A 23,495-nucleotide genomic window follows, 5' to 3' on the forward strand; every position below is an offset into this window, starting at 1 on the left:
ATCTATTAGCTGCCAGAATCCAAGTCAAACATCAGCTGACTTCCTAGCATGCCCATTTTTCCATGCCGTATTGATTTCAACTTACTGCCAATGCTTAGCTTTGAACCTCCACATGAACAAGCTCCTTGCCTTTGAACCTAGTAGCAAAAATTGTTTCTGCATATGTACACACCAGCTTGCTCCAGAAAATTGACCTGGTTCTCAACAAGGGGCATCATATATATCCTGCAAGCAATGCCAAAGCCCAAACATCTTTCAGTTGCGTTCTTAGCATGTGTTTGAGCCACAGTTGTCACCCCAGTCTGAACAAGTGGTCCAAAATTCCCAAACAGGGAGCTCTACTACTGTTGTCTTGGGTTTTTTTCAAATTTCAAATTTAAACTTTTTTTTTAAACTGTCCTAAGGAATATGATGTTGAGCTAAATTAACACTGGTTTTCACTGGTGTTGCCGGTGAAGAACTTGCACTAAATCCTTGATAATCTGAATAGCAATGGGTTATTAGGGATCTATTCTCAAATTTTGGCTTGAGACCACCCTCTAACAGCCTCCTTATTGAAAACCTCCAAAGATCTAATGCAGTGCTTGATGCCTGATAAGCCCAGACAGGAGGTTTGTAAACTTTCCCTTCGCCTGCTCCCCTTTAACTCTGTGGGCATGCCTGCACCACCATTTTTGTGCCATACCCAGCACCACCACTAAAGATTTAGGCAGATGTAACAATAGTATCAATACCATGTGATACTGATATGAGTGGTTACAATGAAGCATAGGTGAGTGAGAGTAGCTCTGGGGATTATGCTTGGTATTGCTGTAGGGCAATGTAGCTGGCTCATGGCCACTGGGATGGTCATGATGCCTCCTGATGGCTGTGCATTGCCTGCCTGGCTCAGGCTCTTATGTAGCTCTCTCTTGTTCACTTGCCTGTCATGCTTCATTCCTACTAGACATAGTGTAAGAAAGGCTGCCCTTGGGCTGTTGGAAAGAGCCTGAGTCTGTGCAAATCATTGGACCCCTCCTCTGGACTTTCTTCACCTCAGCTTGGCCCTCAAGCCTAATTAGGCCCTTTGTGGCTCACCTATGCCCCTGCAGGGCACCTGTAGCCTTAAGGGCAGATTGTGTGGCTCCAAGCCTTGCAAGTGTTACTGTACTGTTAGTCACTCTGTAAGGGTCTTGGCCTTACCAGCCGGCTCCCTTTATGCTCTTGCTGGGTCCTTTAGCCCAGGCCCACAGTACAGGACCTGGTCTCTAGTCTGTAGCCTCCCTGCCATCCCCGACCATCTCAGTCCCTGGTGATGGTCATTCTTGGACCTTTGGCCCCTCCTGGGCTCTGAGCCCGATCCTGGGCCAGTTGGGCCTACCCAGCTTGCTGAGCTCTGGCAGTCTCTGTCTAAAGCCCCTCTTGGGCTGCTGGCTCTCTGAGTAAGCCCTGAGCCTGCCCCCGCAGCATAACTTTAAAATAAAATACTTATGCCGTCCAGCAGATGCCCAAACTGTCTCTGGGCTTAACATAGAATAGAGAATCCTTGCCTGCATAAGCTGGTTTTTCTCTCTGCCCCAGGCAGCTTTCTCCTGTTCCCAGACATGCAGTTTCCCAGTCCCAGTTTCACTGTGACTTCAGGAGCCCTGCTGCTGTCTTGCCAGGAGCTCCTGTTTTCCTGGCCCCCAGAACTGGACTGCCTGACCAGCTGAAGCCTTGGGCTTGTATAGTTCCAGCCCAGACTTCTGTTGGTCAGGTGACTCTTCAATTACCCGCCTCACCACCTGCAAACTGCCTCTCTGGCTGCTTGCTCTCTTACAGTAGGGTTACCATAATTTCCAGTTCCAAAAAATAGGACACCTGCTGGGGGGGGTATAGTGGGATATATGATTGTGTGTGGGGAGCAGTGGTATGACAGTGCCCTGCTTCTGCCCATTCTGTTGTTCCTCACTCTCAAGCCACAGCCCCCTGTTCCCTCTAACCCTGCAGGGTCTCCTGGCCACCATGCCCCTATGAGCAAGGGGCGGACCTAGTGTGGCTGGCTCGGCATAGAGCTCTCCACTGTCCCCAAAAGTCCCCCCTGCTCCCTTTTCCTGCTGGAGGGCCAGGCACCTCCCTCTTGTCCCCCTGCCCTGTTACAGGCCCAGCACCTGGACAGCTTCCACCAGTGCCAGCAGGCACCCCCCACACACACTCACCCATCCCCTCCACACACCCACACACAGACTCATATGCTCTTCTGCACTACCCCCAGCCCTCTGACAGTCCTCAAGTCCTGGCCCTTCCCCATAGACTTACCTGCATCCAGCTGCCAGGGCTCCCCCCAGCACCCTACCTTGCTGCATGGTGGCCACAATTGCCCTTCCCCCAATCCCAAAGATCCCCTTGCTAGGGCAAGGTGGGAAGTGCTGGGAAAAACACTGATGCTGAGCACAGCAAAATCCTGGACATTTGAATTTAAAAAAAAAGGCTGAACAGAGATCAGATGATACAAAAAGAGGACAGGTCCAGGAAAACCTGGACATATGGTAACCCAACTTAAATAAGCAGACACACCTTGGTGACCTGCTACAGACAGTTGAATTGTTTCACTTCTGGGATTTGACACAGGCTGAACAGGAGTGGATGGGGTGTGCCCCTCAATGGAGCTTGTAGGCATGCGTAGAGGCAGTATAGATGAACCTTAAATGCTCATGGTTCTTTTAATCTTTGTACTAATTGGAGAGTAGTCATATGCCAAGGTTTCAAAAAGCAGCATTTGTTCAAGTGCCTTGCTGGCTCTCTGGGACAGGTCTCAAAATCAGTCCACCTGTAAGTGAGACAAAATGTCAGGTATGTCATCAATCCTGGGCACATGCTTAGCAGTAAAACAGATGTGGTAAGTCAGTTGCTGGTGGATGAAAGCCCTTGCTAATATTGAACTGTATGTTGGTAACATATTGTAAATGCTAAAATGCCATTCACTTTGTTTGTGAGCTCCTTGCTCCAAATAGTTACCTTCAGTAAAATGGGAATGAGTGTTAAATGTCTTACTCTCTTTGTATTTCCTTAGTTTGTCCTGTCTGAGCATGCTGTGTCCCGGTTTTAAAAGCAAAATAACAAATGCCCTGAAGCACGATGCCCCTTGATACACCTGAAGTTTTGAATCTGCCTCTAGAATCCATTCTGTTCTCCAAAAAAAACTCCTGCTGGAGTGACTCAGAAATAGTTCCCATGCTCACTGTTCTATAATGATATGGGTTCACTTTCTCAGAGGTGGCAACTGGTAGTTAGATGTAAAATGTCTGCCTCGGGGCCACAATTGGTGTACAAAATTAAGATGATCAATAATATCTTGTGGTTTATGCAGCATTGACTTCTTGGCTGCAATGTTCTTCTTGATTGATCACAAAAGTTGAAGTATTTTGGTTGGAGGATTTGAGAGGTATTAGCTTGGTTATCTTGTACAGTCTCTTAGCAGATCAGTTAAGTGAAAGCTCCTTCCATTTTAATATCTTCTAGTGCTACTTCCAGTATACTAACCAGAGTATAGAATGAGGTTGGCAGACTGCATACTCCTCATATCCTGCTTGAGAACTTCCTGTTTAGTGTTCTAAAAAGAATCTCAGACCACTGCCCATTCCAGCATCAGGCTTAATGTTTCAAATGGGGAGAACAACCTAAACCATTCCATTATTGTCAAAATTAAAACTACCTTTGAAATAAAAAGCATTAAGTTGAAAATTAAGAAAATGCTGGTTTAATGCCCTACTTTATTACAGGGGTAAAAGGCAGCTGTTTCTGCTGGGAAAAGGCAATATACAACTTCCCTACCCTGAGATTTTTTTTTTAAAGTACATGGAGTAAACCAGAAATCCTACTGTGGATCATCAAGTTGATGCTCACATGGGTTGTCAGCGAGGTTGGAATCTTTAGATCTGTTGCACAGACCTCTGTCATTTGAGCTAATGGAACAGTCAGTAGCAATAGTATGTTGTCATACTTTGTGGATTAATGTTAGAAGGGTATATGGTAATTTGCCAGTGAGTGTTGCAGATATTTTACAGTTAGGGGAGTAAAATGTGGGATTCTGAGTTTTATTCCAAGCTGTAGGAAATAAGCATGCTTTGGTAGGCACTGCCTTTTCTGCCTGTATCTCCTGATGCACCCAGATTTGATCTTTTCTACCTCATCTCTTCTGATCTGTGCAATTTGATCCTGTCTCTCCTCACCAGAGCTCATTGTTCACTCAGTCACTCAGGTTTCTTACCCTACTCCAGTCTGCTTGTCCAGCCAATCATATTCTTTTCCAAGCTTTTCATGTACATGCCAAGGAAGGGCACCCAGTCTCCTTCCCTGGGGACTCATACAATTCTGGTTTGCCCTTACACATTCTTACAGACTCCACATGCATTTCCCCACCACTGTTCTCAGTTCTCATCTTGACCAGCAACTTATTATTGTAACTGTCTTGCTTCCCCCTCCCCTATTTATTCATCTTTGGTTCCTAGACTTAGCTACTTTGTCCAGCCAGTTACAGTCTGCCCCTTCCCTCAGCTTCTCTTCCAATTTCATTGTATGCCTCCACGTTTTTCTTTCAGAATCCCTTCCCCTATGCTGGCTTCCATTCTTAGCTTTTCCATCCTCTTCCTTTGGTTTTGAGTTTCATCTCATCCTAGTCTCCCTGTATACCAGTCCATGTCTCAGCAGACTTTATCTTCTGATCTGCTATTCTCTCTCCCTCCTACCCCATTCAACTTTTATCCCAGACTGCCTAGGTGCTAGAAGTGGGGATGGAGGCAGGGGACAGAATCCTGAATCCTTCCAACCCCTCCTCCCAAAAAAGAAAGAAAAAAAGAGGTATGCAGCCGGTATGGAAAATATTGGCCTAAATGGTTATAAAGTTTGGTAAAGTTTTATAAATGACCCAAAACCAGGTCTTAAAATGGAAATTGTTTAGCAATCTTATATAATACTGGTGCTTCCCATTCCATCTAGTATCTGTGTTTATGTTTAAAGTAGAGCATCACTGATACATCAGTCCCCTATTGGATTGGCACTAATTTAAGAAAAATTGACAGTATCAGCAATCAACTTTTTTTGGCTGATGTGGCTGATAATGCCACTGATAAATGCACTGTGCATGCATGTAGCTGTAGTGCAGCATGTAAGCAGCCAGGAGTGCAGCTCAGCAGTGTGGAGAGCAGCTGGGTCTGGCTGGTAAGTCTGTTGTGAGGGAAGTGGTGGGTGGGAAGAGGGCAGATTGAGGTCCCCTTGGTCAGGAAGGGAGTGGGGCTGGAGCAGCCCCATCTGTGTATGAGGCAAGGGCAGACTGCCACTGCGGGCTAGGGTCGGGGCAGCGCCCGGCTCTTCACAGTGGGGGTGGGCAGTGGTGATGCTGGAAGGGAGGCCTATGGGGGCTACAACAAATTTTGGGGTGGCTCCACCTCCCCCATAGTCCCTTTCCAGTGCCACTGCCACCTGCCCTGAGCAGAGCCCAGCCCAGCCCAGCCCAGCCCAGGCCTTTGCCAGAAAGAGTCTGGCTCTGCTGCTGGCCCCAGCCTGCAGCAGCAGCCTGCCCTTGCCCTGCACACAGATCTGAGAGCACATGCCCCGCCATTCTCTATCGGTGTGTGTGCAGCAGCAGTGGGAGCCATGCTCCCCCCGCAAATGCCCTCTGGACAAGCCACTCACGCCCCTGTCCCCCTGCTCCACCCCGCTCTGCAGTGCCGAGCCCTGCCCCAGCCCCACTCCCTCCCTCACCGCATGGGCCTCAATCTGCCCTGCCCCCCAGTTCTTCCCTCCCCTCTCGCCTCTTCCTTCACAATGGATTTACCAGTCGGACGCAGCTCTCCATACTGCCTGGCTGCATATCAGAATCGGATCAATATCAGCCGATATGACTCATAAAAAAAGGGCCATTGGTGTTGACCCAAAAAATTTTCTATTGGTGCAACCCTAATTTAAAGTACTTGAAGTTAAGAGATATCTAAGTGTTTTTTTGTAAGAATGCCATTATGTCCTGAAATACAGATGAAAAATTTACAACTTGATGTTCTTTATTTCTTGTTTCTTGTTTCTTATCAACTTCTAATTTAGATTTGCTTAGTTCACTAATAGAGGAAAATTAATCCTAAAAAGTTCTGGGCCATGGTAGGCAAGCTGTTCTTTCTAGTACTGGTGTTACTAAGCAAAGTTTATGTGGCTGCAGTTTATAGCTAACCTTTCTGTTGATGGTAAGACCAAAACCTTTTACATGTGTATGAGAATTGTGTGGAAGAGCTCCAGTGCAGTCAAGTTACTAATACCCAGTTGTACATCTTCTTGTCAGATACACTCCATTCCAAAAGAACACCTCTCTCACTTGGAAAAAGAGATGGAAGAGCTAGCTGAGATGCTTCCGTCTAGTCATCAAGATAGTGTAAGGTTTAGGAGCAATGTAAGCATTACTGCTCTGTAGTACTCTGTTGGCCTGGAACCTGGTGTTGCCAAACAGTGTATTGTATACTAGATGCTAGGCCTTAGAATGATCCGTTTTAAATGTAACTCAAAGGGAGAGAGGGTGAAATTTAATTTCATTTGCATAAATACCCAACTCAAAGCTTTATGTAGAGCAAAATCTACTATGGCAGCTTAGTTGGGGAATGGGACTGCAACACAACCCCTGGATTAGCCACTGGGCATGGTATAGCACCAACATGTAGCAGTCTCAGACTGTGTGTCTTAGGAAACCAGAATTTTGTATTTTATAAAATTAAATTGAAAAAAATGAATAATATGAAGCACATTAATAACTTTTGTTGTCCAGTCTCCTAATACAAGAAACAGGGGCATATTAAATTTAATTGAAAAGCAGCAAATTCAAAAGTGATAAAAAATAAATGATCTTTTCATATAACATGATTTTACAGTGGCACCTACTGCTGCAAGATGTTCAGGCCAAGAAGTTTTAAATACAGTTCTAAATATAATGGATAGCTGGTGTGATCCAGTCTAGTAATTCTTATGTACCAGCACATATTTGCAAGTTTCCACATCATGGAATTCTTCCCCTCCTTAGAATCAAGTGCATAAAGTTATGAAGGTCCTATGTAGAATCTATATCCTGGGGAACATGGGGTGTGTCAGCCGATCCATTCTGTTCTTCCTATACAGCTAAACTATGTGGAATATCTTGCCTGGATCCTCTGTCATCTCAGACAGGAATTAAAAAACAAAAAAACAAAAAAAACTAAGAGAAAAAAACCTCAGAAATATCCAAACCTGTAATTTTATTTCAATTTTATACACATTTAAATTGCAACTTTTAATGATCTCTAGGTACATTTAGAAAGAATGAAAAGAACGTTCTATAATATACTCACAAATTTACTTTAGCAAATGAGTGCAACACTCTCCACCCAATTCCTTAAAAAAAAAAAGGCTTGAAGGTAGAGGTCATGCTGGGGGTACTGCTCTTCCTTGCCAGAACAAATTGAAGTATAAACTTCAAAATGAAAGCTGAAATTACTTAGTATTGCCTTGCAGACCTCACAGTGACCAATCTAGTAATGTTGGGTGCAAGCTCTTCTAAATATGAGGAATGGTTTACAATAGTAGTTTCTGTTATGTTTTGGAAACCACACCAACCTGTATCTGGGCTTTAAAGTCCTGATCAAAATCCCATGTAGGTCAATCCTGCTTATTTGGTTTTGGATTAGATCTAAAACCTTAATAATGTTGAACATAAGGGTGGAATTCTAGGTTTCAGAGACTAGCTTAAGATGTGTTCATTTAATGCAAAAGTCACAAAACCCATTTCTTGCTCATTAAGATTTAGGAACATAATTGAAATGCATTGACATAGCATAACAAATAACTCTTCAGGAAAATAACTCTACAGGTGTTTTCATCTCTCACGTGTCTCAGCCTTGCTTTGTTATATAATAGGAGAAATTCTGTGGTTCATTTGTTTATTGGTCCTCAGGTGCATTGCCCAAGAATTTCCTTTGGGACTGTCTACATGTAGGCTTGCTGAAATGCTTGCTTCTTTTCTCCTGCCCACAGTATTGGCTCTGTGTGCTAGAGAGAAATCCTGTTTTAGCAGTTAAAGTTGGAAGCTTCTATACTTCAGACTTGGTCATGTCTCTTCAGTTCTCTGTCTGCTCTATAATATGGAGATACTTTACAGGGGTTTTATCATGGTTTGTTAATAATTTACGTTACATCTCTGAGATTTATTCTATACTTTTATGGAAAATACTTAATTAAAATCCTCTAGGTGCATGTATGACGTTTTTTAGAAAGGATATTGGCCAAATGTTTCAAACCTTTTGATTTAAACACCTATTTAAGGCTGATGTTAGAGAGACTGCAACTTTGCACCTTGCATTACTCTTTGGTTTTTAACTGAAGGTTTCACGTTTTAAACATTTGGTCTGTGTTTCTCCTCCATCCATTCTGTCTTGTAAAATACATCTTGTTGAATAAGCTACTTAACTTCAGGACAGAACTGCATCGTTCTTACAGATGCCTGAACTGGACACCAGCAGCCTGCCCAGGGCATGTGAGCAGTGGATTACAGCTCTACCCTGGTTCTGGTCCGTGCACTGCTGCAAAATCGCAGCCCCGGCTCCAGCACAGCTCCCCACCCTGCTGAGCCTTGCTTGGGCTGGTCTCCACGGATACCCTGGCCCCATGCTGTCACAGCCCCATGGCTCCTGAGCTCTCCGTGGAAACTGATCGGAGTGATACGGGCAGGGGTTGCTGGGAAATGGAGTCTGTCATGGGCTTGATCTGGCCTACAGGCCAGACTTTGCCCACCCCTGGTCTAGAGGGATCCTTGATTCTAACTCTGTGGCTAGATGTCTAATTTTTTTAGATATTCCAATAAGTAAGTCAGGGTAACTGTTAAAAAAAAAAAAAAAAAAAAAAAAAAAAAAAAAAAAAAAGCGTCTGGCCTTCCCTCTTGCATTTGCCAGCTTCACATTGCCTCAGGCTGCTTTGTTCTAGTATACACATTTCCATATATATATAAAATGACCTAATACTGATATCTGTGAAAGTGGTGGTTGCTAATCTTCAGCTGATCTGGTATATAAAGTACTTCTTCTGTATTTGTTATATAATGATGAGTCATTATTAATGCAGTTAGCTGAATTGATAGACTTCAAGATCCTGGATGATACAGAGAGGGCTGAAGTATTTAATGCCTTTTTTTTTTTTTACTTCAGTCTTCACAAATAAAGTCAGTTACCAGATGTTAAGTGAAGTTGGCAGAAAACACAGTGAAGAAGGCAAAGAGCCCAGGCTTGTGGAAGAACAAGTGATATATCTTGATTTTCGCAAAGTTTTTGACACCTGTCTCCCCTGACATTCTCATTAATAAAGTAAGGAAATACAGACTAGATGAAATACTCTAAGTTGGTTACGTAACTGGTTGGATCTTTGTGCTCAGTTCATAGTCATGAATCACTCAATGTCTGGCTGGGAGGAGGGTATCAGGTAGGGTTCCCCAGGGGTCTGCTCCAGATTGGTTATTGTTTAACATCTTAATAATTTGGAGGATGAGAATGAGGTCAGGCTTAGCAAATTTGTGGTTGACACCTAGGTGGGTGGAGTTGCAGACACACTGGAGGGTAGAGCTAGGATCCAGAATAATCTGGAGAGACTAGAGAAATGGTCCTTTATCAAGCAAAGAAAATTCAACCAAGGCAAGTGAAAAGTCCTGTACTTAGGATGGAATAATTGCATGTCCAATGACAGACTGGAGAATGACCGGCTAGGCTGCAGTACTGCAAAGGAGGATCTGGGGATTACAGTGGATGAGACTCTGAATATGAATCAACACTGCTTTTGTTGCAAAATAAGCCTACAGCATACTGGGTTGTATTAACAGGAGTGTTCCCTGTAAATTGAGGGAAGTGATTCTTCCAGTCTGTTCGACAGTGGTGAGACGTAACTTGGAGTACTGTGTCCAGTTTTGGGCCCCATTTGTCAAGAAATATATAGACAGATTAGAAAAAGTCCAATGCATTGTGACAACAATGATTAAAAGCCTGGGAAATGTAATTTGTGAAGAAAGTTTGAAAGACAGATTATTATTTATTCTGGAGAAGAGAAGACTGACTGGGGATTGGATAATAATCTGCAGATACATTGAGGGTCGATTATAAAAAGGATGGAGACTGTTCTCTGTGACCATAGGAGCCAAGGCTAAAAGCAATGACCTTGAGCTGCTGCACAGGAAATTTAGGTTGGAAATTAGAAAGAACTATGCGGGTGGTCACACATTGAAACAGACTACCTGGAGAAGTGGTGTAATCTGCATCCCAGAAAATTTTGCAGACCAGGTTAGACTGATATTTGACTAAGATGGTTTAGTCAGGGTTTGTAAGGAATCTAGATCCAACTGGGGCTGATCCAGTCATCCCTAAAGTCCTCAGGAAAAAGGCTTGCCTACAAGGGCCTTTATAAGCTCAGGCCAGACAAGAGAACTGTCTGAGCAACAGACCACTTGGCTGCATCTGCTGACCTGCCTGTAACCCTGCCAACCTGGTTGCCTCCTTGCTCCTACCTCGATTCCATCTGACCCTGGCCTAGTCTAACCCTTGCCTCTGTCCTTAGTCTACCTGTGCCTTGCCCCTGCCTAGTTCCTAAATGCACCTTAGCTTGAATCTATACCTCACTTCTACCTTCCAGCCCTAAACTTCTGTGAATCTGTGAATCCTGAATCCTTGCTCAACACCTGCTACCATCCCCCACACTCTGCCCCTCTTACTAATTTTTGATTACTACTAGAAAACTGATATGCAGAACTGTTCTGGAAATAAAACCTGAAACTTGAAACCTGAGAGAAGAAATTGCAGTTATCGTCTGTACTCTTAATACAATTAATATTAATTCTTTTAGTTAGTATTGCTTTGGTTATTCTATGGAGACTTGCCTCATGAGATGTTTCCTGTTGCAAGCAATTACATTGCTCCACTGAATTAGGGTAAAAAATATTGAAGAATAATGTCTCATTTGGTGAGCTCAGTTTAATCTGTAAAGGAATGAAGTGTTTATTACAAATTTATTGGGATGGAACTTTGCTGTAAGCTTCCTCCCAGCAGGATCCTGCTAATGCTGCTGAGAAAGCAATACAACTATAAATCATCTCAGTCTCCTCCTTCCTCTCTCGGGGTGTTCTCATTGATGGTAATGGAAGTGTTGTCACACACAAGACATTTTACCCAGTGTGCTACAGTGAACCTCACTGAATAATGACTAATAAAGAAGTAAATTGCCAAATAAACTCAGTGCCCATTAATTTATGTAATTATCTTCTAATTTTTGTTAGAGAAATGTTATGAAACTGATACAATTGTTGTTTGAAAAGCAGGGTTGTGTGTCAAACATCAGGCCTGCTTTCATGGGCATTTTTACACGTGTTATGGGTCGTGGTACCGGGTGCTTTAATTAGTGAGCCATGTGGCACATGTATCAGTGTCTCCACACATCCCTGCACTGAAAAAATGGTCGTAGGGTGCTTTGAACTAAATCTCATCAAATGTGTTTTATTTCAAAGCGCCCTGCTGCCATTTTGTCAGCACAGAGACTCACGGCAATGCTGAAACATGTGACATGGAAGCCTGCCGGAGCATGTCAATTTCTGTGATCCAGCAAACTCGATTTATCAAGTCTGTTCTGATGCACTGGATTTCTAGCACATCGGAGCAGGCTTTGCACACATGTATAGAAACCCCATGTGACTACTGTAATCAAGTAATATTCTGCATTAGTTGGTCATTCATGAAAAAAATCCCTATGTCTTTTGATTCGTAAAAAAATTACATGTTTATATATCAAAATTATCAAGATCTTGTATAGGTTTTTTATTTGTTTTGATGTCTTGCATGAAGTGTTGCTTTCTCTTGATTTAGCTATTTTGCAGTATTCTAATTCCTAGCTGTTTGCTAGCTGTTTTTACTGTAATTGTGGCTTTCTTTCAACTGAGTTTTGTAAAGACCTTTGGAATGAATTGCTTATAAATCCAAAACACTTTAGTTTTACTCTATCCATTTTCTTTTAACATAGGGTAAACCTTGATACCATGAATTCTGACAGCATTTGCTTTGGTAAGGGAAAAAAACTTTGCCTGATTTGAAAATCCTGGCATATTTAATCTAACTCTTTGAAAGTAGAGTGAAAATGTATTTCAGCACTGGAATAAACATGTTATACTATAATTTTTCTATGTTGGTGACAAAGATGTTTCATGCAGTTTTAGCGGGAAAAGTGTGTGCGTGTCTCTGGGTGTGTTTGTATATTAAATATATCAAGTCTGCATAAAAAAGAAGCATGGAACACACTCTGTTAGGTAACCTCATAATCTTACTTTTGTACCTCTTGTCTTCCATTTTATTGACTTCCATACTTCTTAAGAGATCAGCTTAAGCGAAATTTTCTTAACTGACATTCTAGTTTCCTTCATTCCTTTTAGATAGTCAAGAGACAATGCTGTCCATCTTTGCTGAAAAAGACATAAAGGGTTAGGTCATTAGCATGTCACTGGCTTCATAACCTCTGGAAGCGGTTCTCAACTGGGGTACCATGAGAAACTTTCAGCAGGTGGAGTGGTACTGTGAGCTTCCTACAAAGCCAGATTAGAAAGTAGCTTTCCCAAATCTCACCACAGTCCTTCCAGGTCTGACCAACATGGCACCTCATGTAAACAGAGATGTGAGAGGTACACAGTGAGGTTCCATCTGGCCACAGCCCATCATGGGAACACCTTGGTTGAGAACCGTTGCCATAAGGACAAGAGAATTCACTAATATGCCAGCAGACCACATGGTATTTTTATGCCTGTGTAAAACAAAACCAAGCCAAACCAAACCCACCCAAAAATGGTGTTTATTTGACCAGCCTTGTTCCCACTCAGACACAGTATGCCTTTTTAAAAAGCTCATAATCTCTTACTTTCTGTAAATCGAAGAGATAAAAATATGTTACATAAGCTAGGACAAATCAGGTCAATTTGAATTAATTTAATATTCTGCTCTCAGCAATCCCATTCATATCCATTGGGAGTTTCTCATAAAGAGGAAAAGCAAAATTGCACTTTATTTTGCTGTCTAGATGTCACTCCTGTTCTGTTGATGTGGTGTGAATCAGGATAATTCCATTGCAACTAATTAAGAATTTATTTTGTAAGTGACAAAAGAATCAAACCTGTCTTCGGGGGAGATGATAGACTTTTGTTTTGTTTTTTAAACATGAGCATGGATGGGAGCCAATATTGCAGTGTCTGCTGTCGTCTTCTGTTGTGGGAAAAGGAAAACATTAAAGACTAAGTACAGACAGTTAAAAAGCCTGAGGTTGAATTGATTCAATTTTTGCAGGTTAGTCTGAGCTCCATAGACTGAACCAAGAAGCAAGTAAACAGACATTCATTTCTGATTTAAAAAAATGCAGCCACATGCTTGCAGTAGCCCAGGCCAGAAGCTGGGGGGTGGGGGGGGTGGGGATACAGAATGCCTCCTTGCTTGGCTGAAACAGACTGCATGGGCCAAAGCTAACCAACCCACCCACCCTACAAGGTGGGATTTTCAGGGAAGGTGCAAAGCATCCTGGGATGCTTGGGGACTGTGAGTTAACTTAAATCTGGAGGGAATCTGGGGCAGAAGTTCAGTACACTGATTTAACCTAAATCAGTTAAGTCCGATTACTACATCCATCCAGGTATATCTTAAATTGGTTTTGGCCATTTTGAGAGCAGTTTATATGCACTGAACTTCTGTTGTGTTACACATCTGAACCCGTTTCCCATCACTTATACTGGCTGATGTGTAATTACTGTCTGTAGCCAAAGAGTCCAGTAAACTCCTTATTGAGTAAGGAATTACTTGGTAAGCTAAGGCAGTATGCCAGTGGTTCTCAGTGGCTGGGGTGTGACCAACTTCAGAAAAGTTATGGAGCACTGACTTAAAAACATTAAGAACCACTGGCTTATGGAATACTGAAGTCCTTAATGGTTATAAATAAGTATGAAGTGATTGAGAATTACAGAATTGCAAGTGAGAGACCTTTTGGAAAGCAAAAGTTGCTTTCTGATGGATCTTTTGCAATTGATCTATTTATTTCTTTTAAAAGTACAAACCAATTTGTATACATTATGTTTTTATCATGGAAAGATTTTTGATTCAACTGATATTTTGCTCCAACAGGACCAAATGTAAATGTACTTAAAAGGAACATATGTTAAAGTTTACACATTTCTAATTTCCTTTTAAAATAATTTATACAAATACATAAAATAAGTCGCCATCTGAAGATACGTATGAAGATGATGACACCAGTATGCAGAGCCATCCATATTCTTTGGTAATAATAAAAAAAAGTTTCAATCTCAACACACACATGCTTCAACAAAAAGCTTCCTTTGTTACAAAATAAGTAACAGATACAATGAATTAGTAAAAACAAAGAAAAACCTTTCAAATATTTTAAACTATTTGTCATAATTGAGGGTCTACTTCTGCAAACATGCACATCAATAATTTTATTCACACAAGTGTTCTGTTGAGTCCATGCAACTATCCTTGGATATTTAGTTATTTAATGTATTTATATCTTAGTGAATCTAAATTGATACTCTTGTGATTTTTCCTGGAGGTGGGTGGAATGATCATAATTTCCCACCCCCCCAATTACTGTGTTATAGGATAATCACTGATTTATTCTATAATCCTTTGAATATTTGCAGTCCTCATACTGGAGTTGAAAGGTAACTTCTTTTTATGATAACTACCTAGTAATCCCATGCTTCAGAGCTTTAGGTAATTGTCACATTGTGCATCTACACATGCACTTTACTGCAGAGTTGTCTCATTAGCTCCTCTGTAAAACATCAGTGTCTTCACATGTGTCCATATTAGGACGCAGTAAATTAATTACTGTGCTTTCCAGGACAAATACTATCCTACAGCAGAGTTTAGTGTACCGAAATGCATGTGTAGACGGTGACAGGTTAGCTGGGGCACAAGGGTGCTACAGTGCAGGGATTGGTTGCTGGCACTCTCTTATGCCCCAGCACCCTTGTGCCCTAGCCATCCCCTCCACAGCATGTTGGGGTGAATTGGAGCAGCCCCAGGCTGGCAGGCTGACCTCCTGGGTTCCCTGCTAGCTGGGGCTGCTCTGACCCAGCTCGACATGCTGCTGTCCCAGGTGCACATGTAAATGGTACTCCTGGGAACAATAAACTCTGGTGTGAACTGTGCCAGAGTTTATTGTTATATGCTAACTGCACATGTAGATACATCTACAGGGACCAGGAAGAGAATTTCTTTTCTTCATTAATGTTTTATAGGCTTCTGAAGGTTTTTAAACTTTGAAGCTCTAGATATTAGACACAGGTAAAGGTGGGAATTTTGCCTGGGGTCTGTTGGTATTTGCACACATAAGCGAAAAAATGTAGTGCTTGGGTTAAGAGGGTCTTGGTTTCCTACTCAGGATCAAACTGGTCACTAGATCTGAAATCAGGAAACCAATTTTAATTAAGGTCAGATTGGTAAGGATTGTGGGGTGTTTTGCTTTTCTGTAGTGTGAAGTATGATCCTCTTGCTTAGATCATATCAAGACATATGTTAACCAGTTTCCTTCTTTGCCCTTTCAGTGTTGGTAGTGCTCTTTTCTCCACTTTACCTGTTGCACATTGTAGAATGTTTTTGACTTTGTAATGTACTTAGCGGCTGTTGTGTATGAGGAATTAGAGTAAACAATTATTAGGACTCTTTGGATACATAGTTGACTTCAAATGCAGGGAAATGGACTTGATGGGCCAAGCCACCTCTTAGGCCTTTGTTCCTATGTACTTGGTATCCATGGAGAGATATGGGGTATAAAAGCCTGCAAATGAAAAGAGGTTTGTACATTTTGGGTTTTTACTGGTTTTATGGGCAAATGGAATTAGATGAGGTTTAACAGGGAGAAGTGTAGGGTTCTTCACCTGGGTAGGAAGAACCTTCACCATAACTACATGATGGGTAGTGGTCCACTGGCTGGCACAGCACCTGAACGGGACCTGGGGGTCGCAATCAACCAGAAGTTGAACATGAGCCACAACAGTGTGATGAGTTCACCGGCAGGGCAAGTAGAACCCTGGCGTGCATCAGCCGATGTGTTGCCAGTAGATCCAGAGAGGTGCTTCTCCCTCTCTGTTCAGTGTTGGTGAGGCTGCAGCTGGAGTACTGTGTTCAGTTCTGGGTACCAAACTTCAGGAAGGATGTGGATAAGCTTGAGAGGGTACAAAGAAGGGCCACCCACATGATTTAGGGGCCTGGAGAATAAGCCCTATGAGGACAGACTCTGGGAACTGGGCCTGTTCAGTCTGAATAAGAGAAGACTGAGAAGTTACTTGATAGCTGCCTACAAGTATGTTAGAGGTAAGCATCAAGATCTAGGGGAGCAACTCTTGAGAAAGGCACCTCGAGGGAGGATGAGGACCAATGGGCATGAGCTAACCGAGGGAAAATTTAAGCTGGACATAAGAAAAAACTTTTTCTCTGTAGGGATTACCAGAATTTGGAACACACTCCCAGCAGAGGTGGTGCCATCACCATCCTTGGATGTGTTAAAGATGAGGCCGGATAAGCACCTTGTTGAGCTCGTTTGAGCCCAATAACTTCCTGCCCATGGCAAGGGACTGGAATTGATGATCTTACGGGTCCCTTCCAGTCCTTCATTTCTATGATTATTCACAAGGAAATTAGAAATTATCATAATTTATGACAGGTCAGTGGGACTCTGCTTATAAATGAAGTTACTTCTTTGAGCATTAAAAGACTCAGAAATAGTTTGCACTAATTAACTTGGTTCTATATTTTGGAGCCTAAATATTTTGAACTATATGTGCTTAAAAGAAGAACAAAAAAAGCCTCCTTTTCAGTTTGTCTTCATGATCTTACCATACTGAAAGGGGAATGAGATTAATTTGTAATGCCTAATGAGGGATGATAAATTGTGACAAAACATATGGTAAAGCATGATGATGTTAAAGACTCTGTCGGTTTAATACCCAGTTATATAGCACTGTCTAATTTAATCAGTTAAAAAAATACAAATAGCATCTGTCATTGCTGTCAAAAGGTGTGTCTACTTCTGTGAAATCTTGCTACATAAGAACCATCAAAAACTGAATCGAACACATGCTATAGTATCAAGCACATATAACAAACACTAAGTGGTCAATGGGCATATACCCATTGGGTATTAGGTTGCAAGTCAGGTACCTAATACTATATGTTATCTTTTGTATATGTTATATTATTGTATGGATATCAGTAAGTTGCCTTAGACAGATATGTAGCACACTCATGTTACAAAATTTAATATTTTTTTAAGTATTGCATTTTTATTGCATACATATAGAACTTAGAAGATCTGCTTAAAGATTATTCATAAATACTTGTTGTGTTGGAATGGATTTAGCTTCAGCATTTATTTATAAATCCTGTTTTCAAGTGCCACAGAGAAGGGTGACTTAAAGTTAGAAAATTATTAAAAATCAATCTTATAACGGAACACTATAAAGAGGGTCCAGGTCTCCATAAAACAGGTTAATCTCTGTGTAATGGTTTTTCTTTTATTATTAGCTCTGGTACCTTTTTCTGCCCTTTTTTTTCTGCCCTTATTTTTGTGTCGATTGACAGTGTACCCAGCTTTTGTACTGTACATATTTTAAAAGTAACAGATTTTACATTAAAGTATTATTTCCTTTGATATACTATTGTGCTGGTTCTTGTATATGTAAACTTTCACATTTTTAAAAATGAGGCTTCTTTTCTGCGATATATTAAATAGCACAATAAATCAATCTCCCTGGGACTTTAATCACAATTCAGTAAGATGATACTTCAGGAGACACAACATCTTCCGAAGATACTTCGGAAGTATCATCTCATGATGATACTACAGGAGACACAACATCTCACCCTCAACATCTTGAGCATGCAACACATGTTTTTTAAGTTTATAGAGAAATAGTTCCATTGGTGCTTGTCTTTCCCCTGTCATGAATTAACACATGCGCCTCTACTTTTGTTTAGGTTGAGAACATTATTTGTAGCTGGTGAGCACTGTGATGTGGAGACTTTAGAATGGTCAAAAAAAGTCTTCAAGGTTCCAGTCTTGGATCACTGGTGGCAAACTGGTGAGTATTTTGTATTACTGCTTAAACAAGTCTTTTTTCCAGTGAGCTTTATGGAGATGAAGCCTGAATCTGAAAAACAGTTATTACTAATGGATCAGGTTACTATTACTAATCACTTGCTTCTTGGTTTAGTCTACACAGCTTAGACTAACCTGTAAAGGTTGACTCGAGTTAACCTCTGACATTTTGACTGTCTGTATGTAGCCATATTGAATGGGACTGAAGCAGTGACTTATCTACATATAGATGATGATTTCCACATATTTTCACACAAATACCAAAAATTCAGCTTGTTTTCTGACACTCATATTTAAAAAGTTTAACAACATTATCATCATGTTACATTTTATATGTGTAATTATTTTTGGTATGTTTGAGCATATTTTCTCACACAAAATTTGATATTTTAGAATTTTTTAAAGGTTTGCATTACATGCTCTGCAGTCTCTTAAAAAAAACTATAAGATATAGTGCAGAGTATACTCCTCAGTCTGATCTTACTCTACATGGACCCAACCAAATTCTCGTTTAAAACCGTTCCCATAGAATGTCTCTCATTTATTTCAGAAGAACTAGATTAGACCATAAGATCACAATGGAAAAGAATCAAAGCACCAAAGCATGTGCAACATTGTTTCACAAATTTTACTTGTCTCTGTCTCTAGCCTTTGCTGAACAGTTTGTTTTCCTTACTGTGAATAGCATCGTCTTCTTATAATATCACTATTGGCAAGACTTCATCTGTTCTGTATATTAAAAAGATTGAAGAGATGAATAAGCACATTAGAAAAGCCTTATACTTGCTTTGTTCCAGTATTGTATCTTGTCTGTCTGTCACTGTTGGATTAGAGAGAGCTTCATAGGTATCAGTGGGAGAAAGCTTTTTGACATTTCCAAAACAGGGATTGGATTGGCCATGAGACAAAAAGCATAGTTTAAAAACAACAGTTTCATAGCATAGGTATCCTTCTTTAGCCCTGATTTAACATATATATAATAAAATAAGTCTTAATGGACTTGAAGCTTATTTATATAAAGAGTTCAGTACTGGTGGGAAATTATCATTAAAATGACAGCAGTTACCTGTAAGATGATAAAAATCAGTGTTATAATATTCATATTGCCCCCCCCCACACACTCTTTGCAACCTTGATAATATTGGGGGAGAAATTTAGAAAATAAAATTAAAACTAATTGTCACTTTTGATGGGTATCAGTGTAACTGGTACAGTTATATGCAACTAATACATCAGGCTTAAGGAAAAAGCTCACTAAGATCTGAGGAAAAACCTGTGAGGTCCCTTGTAGGAGACTGACCTTCATGAGAATGTGTTCTGTTGTGATTTTCTAAAGTTTAGAGAAATTTGATTACAATCCTATGCATCTCTGTCACTTCGAAGAACATTTTAATAAGTAGATTGGTATAGTTGTGAAAACCTATTGATTCCTGTAGTAATAAGACTTAATTACATTACATTTGTTATTATTTTATGTCCTCCAGAGATCCCTTCAAGTGTGTTAGACAGAATGAGATTTGGAGCAGGACAGCATATCTTAGGAAATGCTGTTTCACTGCTGTAAATAAACAGGTACTAGAAAGGTCTTATACCCCTGTGTTTCAAAATACATTTGTACGAGTAGCAAAGAGGTATACAGTTTCATAGTAATGATGAACTACTGGCAGTCCTTTTGGGAACAGTTCAGTTTTTTGGGCCTGCATCCTGTAAGTTGCTGTTAGAATTCTGAGTCCACCTCTTTTGTGTTCGTAGGGGGTTGTGGATACTCAGCATGCCACAGTATCTGGACTTAAAAAAGCTGTGTCAGTTTGTTACTAATGACAAAGCAATATAAAACAGTCTTTTTTTTTTTTTTTTTTTTTTTTTTTACCAATTTTCATACATATATCTGTAAAGCATGTTACAAATTAAATAACATTAAAGATTATTTTGTGGTCCTTCTGTCTGAAGGTTGGAAGAAAAAATACCTTTTTGGTTAGGTTTAAAAATAGACAAAGAGTTGATTAGGCAGAGAGACCAGGACAACTGGTCCCAATGGTAGGAGCTGCAGAAGAAAATGCTCACAGACCAGTAATGATGCAATATTTGGAAGGACTTAAGTTACAAGAAGAAACTCTTATTCTGTTGAAAGCCAAGCTTCCTTCTGTGTGTGCACACAGTGGTCTTTAATCTAGTTCCCTTTGACTTGTCTTGTTAAATACAGCCCCCTCTCCCCCCATCATTATACCTTTTTAATCAAATACTTGTAGTTCCCATCCTTTAAACCAGTTTTGAGGCTTGGCAGGAGATTTGTCTAAAGCCATCAAGGATACTTTTGGCTCAGTTTTTTTTTTTTAATGAAAGATAACAGCCCATTAATGAAAGATTCTGGTTAGCTGTTGCTTGTTGCTTCCCAGATGGATCCCAGGGGTGAATCAAAGTATCTTAGGGTTGAAAGTAGGGCTGTGCAAAGCTTTTGTTGCTGATTCTATTCAGCTTGATTTGGTGGCCGAATCTCCAAATCTGAATCAAATCAGGAGATTCTTTAATAAGTCTGCAAATCGAGTCAGAACCCTTTAAATCAATTTGGAGAGATTTGACAATTTGGCCATAGACACAGCTTTATATGTTTTTTCTACATACTTCAAGGTACCAGGGAGCTCATGAATGCTGAGATGATGGGGCAGGTGGAGCATCCCACAGGAGCGTCAGGGGGGTCCCCAGTGTGCTCAGTAGCAGACTCAGAAGTGGATCAGAAGCATTCTGGCCCACTTTTGGGTCCGCTGGGGAGCATATAGGGGGCCCACCCCTCTCCCACCCCCCAGCTTGGTGAGTAGTGCCTTCTGGGTCTGGGGGGTCCCCCCACAGCCAATCGCTGAGCCAGGAAGCCATGGGGTGGGGTGTTCCTGGCATGCTCAATGGCAGACCTGGCAATAGACCAGTATTTCTGGCCACTTCCGGGTCTGCTGCCAAGCACTCGGGGCGGGGGCTGGGATGCTCCATCTGCCCCACCATTTCATCATTCATGAGCCATGCCTGGTACCTCAATGTATGTAGAAAAAACATTTAAAGCTCTGTCTATAGCTGAATCACTGATTCTCTGAATCAGCATCGAATCTTGAGATACAGTTTCAGCCTAATCAAATCAGGGCAGTGATCCGAATCAACAAATCGAATCACTGTCCCCGAAATCATGCCAAATTCGAATAGAATACAGCTCACTTTGCACACCCCTAGTATCTAGAAAGTCATTTAGCTCAGAGTCCTGAATATATCACAGTGTTTTCTGTCTCTGAACTATCCCTATCTGTCCAGCTTTTTCTTGAAAACATCCAGTGAAGGAGATCTAGCAATTTCTGTATGCAGCTTATTCAATGAATAATCTTACTGTTCTTTTGGTTAGAGAGTTTCTCAGAGATTTTGTCTATAACTGCCCTGCTGCAGTTTAAACCCATTGCTTTTGTCCTATCTTTGACATGGGAGAACACTTTTTCTTCTTTTTTAGGATGAAAACTTATCACATCCCTACTTAGTCACCTTCTCTCCAAACTAGAGAAGGTGACTAAGTGTCTGCAACCTCCAAAGTGTTTGCAACCTCTTTCACTTCTGTACCTAGTTACTTCAGCCTTTCTTCATACAGCTTCCATTCCAGCTACATTCCAGTTGCCTATATTCTCCTTAAAATATGGTTCCTAAAATGGGCACGTTGCTCCAGCTGCCATCTAACCAGTGTTGAGCATATTAGTACTTTTATTTCCTGTCTTTCATGCAATGCTTTGGTAAAGCAATTCAAAATTTAATTTGCTTTTTTTGCAACAGTATCACCATTGAACTTGTAATATTCAGTTGGCTACATTACTGTCAAGCCATTTATCCTCAATTCTGTAATGATGAGTTTCGTTTTTGTTCCCTATGCGTAGCACATTATTCTTGTCTGTCTTGAATTTCACTTTGATGTCTGTAGCTCAGCTCTTCAATTTATTAATATCCTTTTGAGTTTTAATTCAATCCTCCAAAGTGTTTGCAACCTCTATCACTTCTGTGTTGTTTTCAAAATAGATTAATATACTTTCTATCCTTGCATTCAAGTAATTAATAATAATGCTAACAGCACTGGATCCAGAATAGATCCCTGCAGCATGCTAGTTGAGACTTTCTGCCTGTTTCACATCAATCCATTTATAGTTTTTCTCTTCTTGCATTCATTTAACCAATCATGGATCAACCTATTGCTGGTAATTCTATCTAATCCATATTTTTCTAGTTTACATATGAGAGCAGAATATGGGACAGTTTAAAAAGTATTAGTTTAGGTATTGTATGTTTACTGCATTCTCCTTATCTATCAAATTAGTTAGCCTATTAGAGAAGGAAATCAAGTTTGGCATGACTTGCCCTTAACCAGTCCATTCTAGCTGCTATTGATCACCCCTTCATCCTCCAGACACTTATGAATTGATTGCTATGTAATTTACTTCCAGTAACTTCCCAGGTGTTGAAGTCAGGTGGATGATAATCTGAGATTTCTTAAACCACTTTGTTAGCACCCCCAGGGAATTTGGTCTGATTCTGTTGATTTAAATCAGTTCTCCAATATGTGTTTAACCTATAATCTGCATCATTTACTCCTCTTTGTTTATATTTCTCTCTCTTTCTTGGTGTCAGATTGCATTTGTCAGTCTTCCTGGACTCCCCCCTCACCCTTTTCTCACCCTTTAAGATGCTTTTTATGGGACTGTTTCTCTAAGTAAGTTGAAATCTTCTTTATTTTTCTGTTGTCATGCCTCTCTGTTAGAATCATGAATTCTATTAGATCATTATTGTTTTCTCCCAAATTTTCTAATATCTTCATGTTTGCAAACAATTCTTCCTTTTTAGCCAGAACAGTGTCCAAAATAAATAACCTCCCTAGCTATCTCCTAAACTTTCTGAAACAGAAAGTCGTTCTTTACATTTAGAACTTGATAGATTTTATATTTTTGCTGTACTTTTCATCCAACAGAGACTGAGGAAATAAAAATTCCCATTTACTAGCATATATATTTTAGATATATTTGTTGCTAACTTGAAGTATGCTCATCCTACTGCTTTTGAATCTGGTAGTCTTTATAGCAGAAGTGGATTCTTCATGCAGTTAGGTTCCTTATGCCATTGCAAAGATAAGGGTTTCTGAACTATCTGGGATGCAGACCGTCTTAGGCTGTGTGGGACCACTGAAATGCTCCAGCTGTTTGCTGCAACATTTTTTTTTAATGGGTATCGCTTTTCTATTCAGCTGTGGAGGACTGTTCCTGCTGAGTGGAGAAGCAGTGCCCTGTGAAGTAAAAGCTGCAGCAATCACCTGCAGTTTTTACTTTGTTCTTAATTTG

The 23,495-nt window shown here is 40.8% G+C and overlaps 1 protein-coding gene across 12 annotated transcripts in view; it reads left to right on the plus strand.

Annotated features, from left to right (window-relative positions):
• ACSS3 (acyl-CoA synthetase short chain family member 3) overlaps nt 1-23,495 on the plus strand; it is a 203,754-nt gene that overhangs the window by 78,402 nt on the left and 101,857 nt on the right. For all 12 annotated transcript variants that reach the window (XM_090042628.1, XM_090042623.1, XM_090042625.1 and 9 more), the window contains one exon: nt 18,027-18,130. In XM_090042628.1, coding sequence (XP_089898754.1) covers nt 18,027-18,130 — 104 coding nt within the window. The remainder of the gene's footprint in view (nt 1-18,026; nt 18,131-23,495) is intronic.

The sequence above is a fragment of the Crocodylus siamensis genome, chromosome 4 (assembly GCF_052110815.1).
Source record: "Crocodylus siamensis isolate JL-2025a chromosome 4, ASM5211081v1, whole genome shotgun sequence".
In the NCBI taxonomy this organism is placed as follows: Eukaryota; Metazoa; Chordata; order Crocodylia; family Crocodylidae; genus Crocodylus; species Crocodylus siamensis.